Genomic DNA, 12500 nt, shown 5'->3' with positions numbered 1-12500 from the left:
GAGGCATTAGGCTTATTCGTTTGAAATATCCCAGCATTTCAACCATTTAGAGCCAAAATAGCCCCTTCATTTCTAATGACACACCTAGTCTGGAGAACGTTAATCAGGTCTTTCTTCTACAGGAGGATGGTGGTCACATGAGACCAACATCCCAAGGGTATCGGGATCTTCAGCAGCAAGAGAACAAGCCTCTGTCAACTACAACTCCTCACGTGGCAATGGAAGTGACAGGTAGAATTAGGGGTTGTTGTCACATTCCTATTTGAGGATTGTGTTTGGAGAATACTATGAGGATTTAAGATGTTTAGTTTTTATCAGTACATTATTAGATTTCTTCTTCTTCTTCTTCTTCTTCCTCATATATTGTTTCATGCTCTTTATAGACTGTAATGTTACTTATATAAGGAATATTTGCATTGTCTTTTATCATGAATATTATATTTTTGTATATATTTTCCAAAAGTAAAGATTATAGTCTCATCACCCAACACCCCTCTTTTGCCACTATAGTGAAGGTGCAGGAGTTGTAGCAGTTGAGGTTCTGAGGGAAGCAAAAGCACTGATGCGAAAGCATGCCAATCATCCAGAGTTCCTCCTACAGCTGTTCCGTCATGCATCACAGATCACAGTTAACACAGACCAACATGTGGCTGTTGCACTATTGCAGGATCTGGCAACACAACCTCATGGCTCAAATCATGGGTGAATATTGATTTTTTCTCCTTCATCTACTTCTCTTCCAAGTCATATCCTGCAAGAAACTATTCATTGCTATCCTGCACTTGTTCTCCATATGTAGTTGTAAAATGTTTAATTGGTCTATGCAATTACATATGAATACAGATGGATACATAGACAACCAAGAGGATAAAATTGTATTAAATAGATGATAGAAATTTACTTATTTTGGTTGATTAAAAACATGTATGAACCCCAATTGCGAATAGATTTGATTTGTATATTGATAGGAAGAAGAATCCAGATTTAAATCAATTGCTTACAAAACATACTTATGATTTTCAAGACTTTCTGCAAAATCAGAAACACCTAACAAGAAATCATCAATGCAGTTATGAATAAAAATTCATGAGACTTGAGTGTCCACGCACACAAAATTAAGACTTGGAAGATGACGTGCAGGACTAACAAACAAATATATGTTACTAGCTTCTTATCGAGTACATCAGTAATATTTTTGTCGGAATAATGCATTTGTTTTTTATTATTAACTGCAGGATGAACAGCAGCAACAGGGGGATCAACAACGAGAACAGCAACTTCTCACTGCCTGCTCCTCTTCGTGATTCCTCTTGGCGATGCCACTCTACTTTGCAGGCAGATCGGCATAACATACATCCACAGGTACTGACAAGAGTTCTCTCTCTTTTATTATTATTATTATTATTATTATTATTATTATTATTATCATTAAATATTGTGACAAAAGATGTTTGAAATCTTGATTCTTGTTTGCTGTCTCAGTATTGTAATGCCTGCCATTGGATGTCCTTCATATTCCACAGGAGAACATCAGTGCAGCAGGCCTGTCGGGATCAGAAGTCAGTGACAGTGGACTCACTTCTGAAGATGAAGATAGCAGGGTAATGTCCTTATCTTGTTTGTTTGTACTTTTCTTTATTTATTTACTCTTTAATGCTTTGCTTTCAAGTTCTTACTAAATCAGCTGTATTGGAGATTCTTCCATGAACTTAAAAGACCTTTCATGTACTCCAGGGCAGAAAATTGTAAATATGTCTTGCTCTCTTTTGAATTTGATTTGACAGGACATTGAAGCAGTGATGGATGGTTTTCCATATACTTTAAGATGTAGATTTGTATATCAGAATGATATAAAAGTGGCAGTAATGTTCTGAAATATAGCATTCTATATTAACTAAACTGAAATTTACCTGTTGTGGATGGGGTTAACATGATGCTATGAGCATTTTTCGACAATATGCGAGACATGTAAGGTGCCACTTCCAGTTTGGCTGTTTTGCCGAGTGGTATTAGGAGTGACAAAGAGGAGGAGGGTGTGTTAATTTTCCTATGTTACAATGAAGAAAATGTCTTGCTAAATTTCATACATCCTCCATAAATTTGGGATAGGAATGTCACACAGAGTGTACAGTGTATATTCTTCCTTTATGGTGACTAAAAGACTAAACTACATGAATAATTTGTCTATACATTGTCAAAGCCATACCAGTACCTGCTATAAGTCTCACAACATGATGAAATACAGATAAAGGAGAATATTTTCAGTACTTGATTGTATAAATTTGCTGGGGTTGGGCTTAAAAAATGTTTGTGAGGCAAAACATGAGTTTCCCTCATTCTACTTAACTTATTTAATAGCAGTCCTGCACCAATTACATAAGCCTGTCTGGAATGGCTTAATCTCTGACAGAAGGTTTTTTGAAGTTCTGTCCATCATAGTTATTCAGAGGAAGCAGACAAGAAAATACATTATTTCTTTCTTCTAGATGGCTTCAGTTGATTACTCTGATAAGTGTTATGCTGCTTTTAATGAAATGACATTCTTTATCTTACTACAAGACAAATCATTTATATTCAACTTCTTTTAAGAAGACTGGAAATACATATAAAAAATCCAGTACCCGCCCCACAGAATTACTACCCCCACAACTGTGTCGTAAGCCACATCCTGTACTATAGTTCCATGTGAACCCTAGAATGCATCCTAGCCTTTGCTCTCCCAGGCATTGTACCGAAACGTGAAGAACCTTAGCCTGAGCCCCGGGGGACGTCCAGGGGCCACAGGAGCCATTCCTCGCACGACCCCAGACATCAACACCAGCCACCCTCGCCCCCCAGCCCCCCAGCCGCATCGTTACCAGCCAGGGGGGGTCATCTCTCAGCCCCACTTGCAATACCCACCCCAAGCCCCGCACCATAACTACCCCTATTTCCAGCAACACCACAACCTCTCCAGCAATCGGGAGAGCAGCCGAGGGACGGCGCACTCCGAGAGCACCCTGTACGACCACCTTCCCTACAGTGACTCCCAAATGAGCAGCTCGCACCCCCAAGAGGCTAGTGTAACTCGTAAAGGTCTTCCCTGTATAGGAGTCCTGTCCTGTTTGATTCTCATGTGGGAGGTATTTAGTGCATGACAGATAGTTGCAATCCAGAGAGCACCTGTAGAGAGTGAAATTACCTCACAGATTTTGTTGTTCGTGTCCCTTGATATGCAATTCTATTTCATCTAAGGTACAGTCTTTTGATCAGATTTTTTTATTTTAAAGTTATCGTGATTCCTGATGGTTTATATAAAAGATTTTCACCTTTATTTTAAGTTTCATAGGTTTTCACACTAGGAAAATACCAGAGATTACACATGTAGCCCACTGCATGAACATAAATAAAGAAGAAAAAAGAAATGTAATGGCAACCTTGACCCAATGTTTTAACAAGACCAAAATCTCAGGTGGAGGAGGAATGGCTGAGACATGCTCTGGAGAGTGAAGAAGTTGGACAGAAAAGCCAGAAGCCGCTGGACACAGCCGGTTCTTCCCCAGAACACCCCCATCATGCCATACATGTAATCATTTGCACCTTATTTTCTATGCCAGAATTAGTTTGAACATTTTTATTTTACCCTGATGTTTTGTTTGGATTTATTTCTTTATATGAATTGATAGGAATTTCTTTGGAATAATTTCCTATTCCTATTTTTGTCCTTCACATTTTAGATCATTATCATCATTGTAAAATTATTTTATACAAGGTAAGAAAACATTTTTATCTGAATTTCCAATTTCATTCTGCATAGACACTGAGCAACGACACCGAGTACTTGACGTTCGAGACCCTTGTGTCGTCTGCTGTCAAGGCAAGTGTCGAGGTCCTGCAGAGTCATGTGGGGGGAGCTATGACTCCTGGAGGGTCCGTGTCTCCACTGCTTCTCACCACACTCCACCACACTCTCATTGCACAGGTTAGTTGCAAATGATTTATATTATTATTTTTTTTTATGCAATGTTTTTTCTTTTAGTGATAATAATAGATTGTTATTAATATATATATTTTTTGTCAGTCTGTACACAAAGAATTGAGTGGCTTTAAGTTCTTAAATGCAGTTTGAAAAGGGGTGAACTATGATGGGGTATATAACAGTCAGATGAGATGCAATTCATCATTGCTATATGATGTCTGGAAGACTATGCTTGATGAATAGATAAGGCCTACAATCATCAAATATTGGCAAACTGCTTTGGGAATATGTATTACAAGGAAATGAGGGACACACACTGTACTCTTTTGCTTGGTGCTTAAGAATTCTTTATGTGCCTTCTATCCCTCCTCACTTTTAATATTTTCCAGGTGCCTCTACTCTTACAGGGAAATGATTATGCTTACTAGGATTTATTTCATTAGCCTCATTCTCACTCTATCCCAAACATTATTTTAGACATTCATTTTATCTGAAGTTTGCTTTTTGTTCATTTTTCACTTCTGTGTTTTAGATTATGGATATCAATCACTGACCTTATTTGGACATGTTCCCAAGTCTTTCCTGTGTCATCCAGTCTTAGTAACATCATCTGCTTTTTCATTAGTATTTATCCATGAACATTTCCTTTACATTTTTTCCTTTTATTTTTTTACTTTTTTTTCACTGAGCTTAATTGTATCCGAAAATACAGTCCCTATACTACGTGCCTATTAGGTTTCTGATCTTTTTATATACTCAAGCTATTAATGAAATGGATTACCTCAAGAGCGCATCCACACTAGTATTAACAAGCTGCAATTTTCTTCCACTTATATTTTGAGTAAAGATATGTAATTAAGAACTACTATTTCCACCACCGTCTTGAGTTTAGAAACCATTAAAATTGTAATTTTATTCAAAGGCTTGCAATCTTTGTAAGTCCAAGAAATAATTTTGTTTATTACTTTCACTCTTTCATGCATGCCTCTTTGACCTGTTGAATATTCACAAGTTGTATTCTCCATTTGACAACATTGTATAAAAAAAGGAGAACTTCACCAAGTCCCTCTCATTTCTTCCTGACCTTGTCTCTCCTCTCTCTAATTTTTGCAGTAAACCCTTCCCTTGAACTGAAGTCTCACTTAGGGCTGGGATGTCCACATCACTCTAACATATAGTGCCTTTACTCACACTACACTCATTCTCATCATCACTTCCAGGTACAGTGAAACACTTTTTGTGCCTGTAGAAGTTTAGAACTTTTTTGCTCTTGTTGAGTTGTTTTCATTCATGCGGGTTCACTTTTAGCTTCCACACAGTGTACAGTCTTAGGTCACTGCTTCCATTAAGCAATTATTAATAGAACTCTTTAAAGGAAGATGGATCTTGTGTGTGTTCGTAGCCGTATGCCCTGTTTGTCTTTTTAAGCTATCTTCATGATCAGTAATTTAAATGTTACATACTAAATCTCAGCACATTGTATCTTGGCCTTAGGTTTCTATCACATGGTTTAAAGTATTACAGCAGGGGAGGTTATTTTGTTTTATTCCAGTCCCAACACTGCATGCATAAAGGAAAAAAGTAAACTTAAAGTCAAATTATCAAACAGTGCATGAGATATGATAAATACCTAAATAGTTCCAGTTTGCATGTTTTGTCTAATAAAATTACAATGAAGAAGGGGATCACTAAAACTTTTATGTTAGTCACCACTAACAAGAATTGGAATGGCAAAAGGGAACAGTTTATTGTGACAGACATTGAAAGAGAAATGACAGTAATTTCACAGGGCAAGATGAAGTTATTTTACCCTTAAGTTACACATTTTGTTTCAAAGACAGTATATTTCAGATGAAGATTATACATTTGAGGCATCATAATTCTTCTTGCCTTGCAGACTTATCCTATCTCAACAAATGGAAAAAAAGTTGTGTGCTCTCATTAGCAACCAGTGTTGTCGTTGATGGAATTTTCGGTGCTATCTGGTGCTTGTTGTAAACATTTTTTCCTCTTTTTTTTATGGAAATGGAGAAGACAGGAAGGATAGAAGGCAGATTTTTACAAATAATTTCCATTTGAATGTTCTTATAATTTTAGCAATAGGTTCTAACTGCCAAAAATTAGAGGATCTTCCTAAAAGCCAGTCATATAATTAGTAAGTTTCTGCTGATTATCAGGAGTATTATTATTATACCACTAGGACATGTATTGATGCTGCCTTTCAGATCCAGAATCAAGCTCAGTCCCTCCAGTTGCCACAAAGCTTCCTTTTCTCTGTGTACAATGAACTCAAGGAGGCTCTGCAGGTGTTCTCCGGAAAACAGTAAGATTCTTTTTTCATCTTGATTTGCTGTTCCCGTTGTGACTATCTCCAAATCATCTTATTTTTCAGTCTAGAAGTTACTGATTGTTCTTCAAACAGTATTTTTTCTTTCTATGGATTTGATATTACTTGATAGCCCTTTAGACACATAGTGGGGAGAAGGCTGGGGATTTTCCAAAGACCATTAAATCTCTCCAAATAATTTTGTATGTGAAATTACAACCAGATTAGCCAGTCAGTTCATTAGTCCCTTAACTATGAGACAGCATACATAGTCCTTACCTTTACTATGTCTTGACGTGCATTTCTTCATAATCAGAGTAGGTAAATGTTGCCTCTAGATTGATCTTCCCAGTTTTATGGTATTTATAGTATTTTATTTTTTCCTGGAAATGGTATATTATGTAAAGTATTGATCAGGTGTCATTGTTATATATATAACGAGACAGGACATTCAGCAAAGTACGATTACAGTGATTGATTAATCGCTGCAAGGATATTGCAAAAATTATTCAGTTTATATGCCACTTATAATAACTGCTTGGAGACCTCAAACAGTGTTACAAAGTTCATATTTCATAACTCATGTCTTATATAATTTTTGCACAGATAATTTCATAAGAAGTGTATGGTTTTCCTTTTTAATAACAAATTATTTTTCCATCAGAGTCTTTCAAGTACCATCTTTTGTCCCACAGACTGAGAGAAGTGAGCAATGAAGTTCCTTCAGTGATATCACAAGTGTTGCTGACTCAGTACTGTAGTGTGCTTGTGCAGCGCCTCAGAGATAATCACCCTGTCCTTCCAGAGACCCCTACTAAGCTGCCACAAAACAAACAGGTTCTGGTGAGGTTCTTTTCTTTTCTCTCATACAAAATTAATGGGTGGGGATTGGAAATCAATTTGATATATTTCTATTCTGATTATTTTAGTTATATAGTGTAAGCATTGTAAGCCAGTGCATGAAATTGTGTACTTTGGATGAATGTAAGATCAAGTTTCCAACTTATAAAAGATAAGTGATGATGTCTGCCTCATGTCACTGTTAAGTATCTTAATTGTGTATTTATTGAATCAGTTGGTGAATGATGACATGACCAAGATTAGCAATCGTAATTCTGTTAACCATTTCTAGATTTGTTTATTGATTTTAATTTAACTTTGCAGAAGAATGAAACTGGGAGTGAAGCCACAACACCTGTGAATCCTATTCGTCACTCCCAAGAAAATACAACAGCTACCCAGACGGAGCCAAACGTATTTTCATTGACCTCCCACCAGCATGCAGGACTGACACATACTTCAGACACTGCCCACGGACCCAGCCATCATGCACCACACACTTTCAGCATGAGTCTGGCTTCAGGAGGGGTATCAGCAAGCAAGCAGCACTCATTGGTTTCCTCTTCCCAGCCTGTGGCGACCACAACAGCCAGCCTGCCTGGCCATGCCTCTCTACCACACCCTCCACAAATCACAGCTTCGCACTTCCAGCCATCTTCTGCATCAGGAAGTGGCCAGTGGCAGCTTCCAATGCCAAATGCATCTCCAGGGGGGGCCTCCAGCACCCTGGAGGCTGCCAGTGAGAGTCATGCCAGTGCTATGCCCACCTCCCAGCCTGAGTCATGGGCAGCCAGCAGCAGCAAGCCACATCTGGCAGAAGCATCCTCTACTGTGTCACAGCAAGAGACCGCTTCTTCAAGCAGTGTCAGCCAGATGAACAGCAGCAATCAGCAGGAGTGGGCAGAGCCAGAACACGAAGAGGCTGTCATGGACGATCTCTCAGAGCCAGTTCTGCCCGTGCATGATCTTGCCGAAGCAGACCAGTCACAAGGTACACAGTATTAGTTTCTGCTTTACGGGTCTTTTTTTGCTCATTAACCCATTGGTCGCAGTATTAAAAAAAGGTCTGTGCAGTAGGATGGCTATTTTACATGTCTGGCTTGGTGCCATCCGCTGCTAATGGGTTGATATAAATTTGAAAGTAACAGACTAGTCTTAATTTCGAACTCAGCTGGACTTCCACTATTAATCACATGTTAGTGAACTCTCAGTCTAACTGATTTAATTATCTATTTGCATAATCATATATAGCATTTATATCTCTATGCACTGTTAGATGCAGGTGATGCTGCTGAGGGAGACTGGGAGGACTCACAAGCAGAAGGGATTCAGGCGGACAGTGCAAGCGGCACAGCTGACTCAAGCCCAGAGCAACCAATACGCTTGCAACCAAGGGAGAAGGCATCACAGGTCAGTACAAGCTTTGATAAGTGAAGTTTTCTTTCTTTTTTGTTAGTCTGAGCAGTATGTTAATGAAATATCCATTGTTAGGATTATTTCTTTCAACAAAATCCAAGAAAATAGGATGCTCTTATGAATATTTCTTTACCTCAAACATGAGTTTGTGCCAAATAACAAGGTATTTGTATAGTTTTACTAAGTAGTTGAAATGTAGCACATTAACTCCTTTCATTAATAATGTATTTAAAAAGTAAAAATAAAAATCATGGTTTTGATATTTCATGTTTATATCCTAATGTTGCCCATATGGTTTGGAAAAGAAGTCCCCAGCCAGACCTTTTGTACGTGCTTAAGATTCTTCTGTCGCATCATCTGACCTCCTCCTGTTTCTTCTGGCAGGTGTCGTTCAAAAGAATTGTGGCTTGCTTCTACCTACCCTATTTAACCATTTTTTTCATCTTACCTTCCCTTACATAACAAACAAGATGCTCTTCTTTTAACTGTTAACTCTTGCCTATTGTTGATTAAGCTTTGACCTTTTTTAGATGTGCTAATTCTGTTAGATATCACTGTTTGATAGGTAAGGCTGTTACTTACATTTGTGTAGTAGCTTTCTTCCCCTGTGAATGAGTAAACAAAAATGTGATTGCAAATACACATTATATAATGTCATTTTCCTATTTACTTGTGATAAGTTATTTCCAAATGCACACAAACACAAATATATATTTATATATACAAACATATATGTGTGTGTCAGTGTATAGCTCCCCAGTTACTTCAATGTGATGTACTAACCTGTTTGCCCTAACACTCCATGTGTATTTGCAAAGCAGCAAGCAGAGGCAGAAGGCATGATAGAGTGCGAGGCAGAAGAAGCAGAAGGAACAGTCATAGGGGCTGTGGCACACATGGGCTACGGTACTCATCACAGTCAGGTATGTTGAGGAGTTTCTCATCTTGTTTTGGGAGTCAGAGTATGATGACCTATGATTTATTGTTTCTATAAATCATGGATGCATGAATAGAAAGTGGCTTCAGTACAAATGGTCTTATCCCTTCCCTTCTTCTCTTTTTTCTGATCTTGGTAAGATTTTTTTTTTTCTCTTTCTTTCTTTCTTAGTTTGTTTTCTTCCCCTAAATTTTTAGTAATGCTGAAGCTTCACAATATTTCCATTCTCTCTGATGAAAGCATTACTAAATTGGCCCTGAGATGAAAAAGAATAATACCGTGTTTTCTTCCATCACACTCCAGGGAGCCACAAGGGAGTTAGGACTTGATGAAGTTCCCACAAAACTCCAGAGTCCTGATGGAGGCTCCCCCAGTGGTTCACCAGAACACCTTGCAGGTGGGGCACAAGGAGGCCACACCGCACCTCACCAGAGTCTGCTCCATACGACATCTCCGCAGTCACAGAATTCTCATACCAAAAGCACATCCCATGCTATGCAGCCACCACACTCACCCGGAGGTTCGTGTGATATATCCAACATGACTAGTTATTAAACCTTTTCACACTGAAATCAGATTTTCTTTTCCACAAGTGTTACATGTAACAAATTTTGTTCCCGATGATGTAGTCTATATCATTTTGCTTCCAGGGAGTGAGGGCTGACCTCTGCACCTTCCAAAGTGTTCCTCCATGAAGTGCACCATGAGGAGGAAGAGGAACAGGGATGCCAAGCTGATGGAGCTGAAAAGGAGGGAAGGGATGAAGGCAGGGAGTGAAAAGAGCCACCCCAATGTGATCCCAGAAACCGACGATTCAAGCGATGAGGACACGAGAGCTAATCAGGCTTGCGTGTTGTCTAGTCCAGTAGTTATGTTAGGGTCGTGCATTGTAAGTCTGGTCACAGTCCTCTTTTGCAAGATGCGTGTTTATCACACCAAGTGACCATAGTTCCTCCAGTCCTGTTTTAGCCTTTGAGGCAATTCTTTACAGTGATTGTGTTAGTGCTATACGGAGTGCAGTTGGAGTAGTCATCTGATACATAACCAAATATACCATATCATACTTCATACAAGATGACTGTTATATACTGTAGTACTAACTATTACCTTCTTTTGATGGCATGCATTGTCTGTAGCTCTTACTTTAATCATCATAAAGGCTGTTCAATAAAAGACATATAAAGCTCTAGAAAAATCTGTTTCTTTCATTCAAAGCATTTGTATTTTCTTTTCATGCCATGAGGAAAATATTTAGCATTCATTCTTATGAAAGGGTTTAGGGTCATACACTTTTATAGGGAGATTATGAGGGTAAGGTCCATCATTTATAATGTACATGATTAGTAAACCATCTACAAGCCTGGAAAAAAATGTGACACAAGATACTTTGATGTGTTTTCTTTATTAGTGAGTGGTATTATTCCATCAGATGTATCAATTACAAGATTTTTTTTCACTAGTTGCTATAAACTGTAAACATTGCAAATTTAAGCAGGTTTTTTTATTTTTTATTTTATTTTTTTTATTATTATTATTATTATCATTATTATTTTTTAATATATTTATTCTTAAGAACACGATAATCAAAACTAAGGACATTCTTTGCACAGCTATTGAAACCAATATATATATATATATATATATATATATATATATATATATATATATATATATATATATATATATATATATACATATATATAAATGCTGTCTGTATATTTATTTGCATATGTATCCATATGTATAATGCCAGAATCTAGATGTCGTGTATGTCCCATGATTATGTCCATTGCTTTAATTCTAGTTCTCCAAAGATCATGTGGATATTTTAGATTAAGTATGTGAATCAATTGATTGCTTGATATCTGTGCATACAATCATAGGTGTATATTTGTCTTCTGTATTCCTTATATCTGAATTCCATTTTGACCTCCATTGATAGTATGACATAGTGTATGTGTGTGTGTGTGTGTTTACCATGCCACAGAAGCTGTTTATTTATGAAAACTTGAGTGTCTATGGATATTTCCGTACTAAGGAGTGTGATAACAGGAAGTGAAATATAATCAATTTTCTCATATTTTATTGCCAGTCTAAAAGTAAGAAGGACTGCGTTATTGAGACCACGTAATAGCACATCTAGAAAATTGTCTTCCATCAGCAAGTCCATAATAGAAATCCTAAGTAGTTTCACATGTAGTTGATCATTATCGCAGGCAACCAGAAGAGATGGATTTACACTTATGTTTACGTAGCCAAAAACAAAATCTTATCCTCACACTTGTGGACTGGCATGTTTCCTGTTTTGGTCAATATATGGTAGTCATCTCCATTAGTGTAAAATAAAAGGGTGCTTTGGAATTAACTCACTATGTATAAACAGGAATCTGAAATGCTCACCCCAGAGGTTGCTCACTTTAATGCTAAACATGCAGTATGTATGATTATTTTCTTCACTTAGGAGTAAAAGACCATTTTGAAAGGCATTGGTTTCCATTTGTAGAAAAAAAAATATGTCTGTAGATTTGATGTTCCATATCAAGTTTTATTATCTTGGTGTCATACGTTATGAAACATTCCGGTGTCCAACACAGATTTTATTAACCTTCAAGGCCTCCTTACTAGGACAAAATGTTTACTGGAAACAAGAAGCATATGTGGGACACATGAAGATGAGAGCACTATGTTACTTGTTTTGTTTATTTAATATTTATATATATTTTTTTTATTACTCCTGACCTGTAAACCCCCAACCCTCCCTGTATCCAGCCCATGGTGTTAAACCTCTTTCTTTTTTTATATTTAGCATAGCTGGAGTTGAAGAACAAATGGCACTGCTATTATTATGAACTTGGTATGAGTGATTACATTATCTGTTTTTTTCGTCTCATTATGTGAAACCTTGATAGAATAAGGAAAAGCATTTGTTTTAATACCTTTGTCCAGATTTATCAGTTTGAAGTGCTACCAGCATTTACTTAAATTACTGAATAAAGTTACTTTCTTTGTATTTGCTCATTCAT

General features: G+C 37.3%; 1 protein-coding gene across 30 annotated transcripts in view; it reads left to right on the top strand.

The window, feature by feature from the left end:
- Positions 1–12500, top strand: part of LOC122264425 (uncharacterized) — a 56561-nt gene that overhangs the window by 43712 nt on the left and 349 nt on the right. For 22 of the 30 annotated variants that reach the window (XM_086541270.1, XM_086541259.1, XM_086541272.1 and 19 more), the window contains 14 exons: positions 123–231; positions 511–702; positions 1236–1363; positions 1504–1601; positions 2724–3056; positions 3452–3565; positions 3797–3961; positions 6184–6281; positions 6980–7127; positions 7449–8115; positions 8401–8534; positions 9362–9463; positions 9781–9997; positions 10128–12500. The exon at positions 10128–12500 is cut by the window's right edge and continues 349 nt beyond it. In XM_086541270.1, coding sequence (XP_086397396.1) covers positions 123–231; positions 511–702; positions 1236–1363; positions 1504–1601; positions 2724–3056; positions 3452–3565; positions 3797–3961; positions 6184–6281; positions 6980–7127; positions 7449–8115; positions 8401–8534; positions 9362–9463; positions 9781–9997; positions 10128–10141 — 2519 coding nt within the window. In that variant the 3' untranslated portion in view covers positions 10142–12500. Of the gene's footprint in view, positions 1–122; positions 232–510; positions 703–1235; positions 1364–1503; positions 1602–2723; positions 3057–3451; positions 3566–3796; positions 3962–5071; positions 5179–6183; positions 6283–6979; positions 7128–7448; positions 8116–8400; positions 8535–8924; positions 9325–9361; positions 9464–9780; positions 9998–10127 lie in introns of those variants that run through there. The other 8 variants (XM_086541263.1, XM_086541252.1, XM_086541276.1 and 5 more) reach the window with 7 other exon arrangements.

The sequence above is a fragment of the Penaeus japonicus genome, unplaced genomic scaffold, assembly GCF_977035675.1.
Source record: "Penaeus japonicus unplaced genomic scaffold, GWHDUDI00000001_assembly GWHDUDI00000010, whole genome shotgun sequence".
Classification (NCBI taxonomy): domain Eukaryota; kingdom Metazoa; phylum Arthropoda; class Malacostraca; order Decapoda; family Penaeidae; genus Penaeus; species Penaeus japonicus.
The sequence above is the reverse complement of the archived record's forward strand: the minus strand, read 5'-3'. Positions and strand labels throughout refer to the sequence as shown.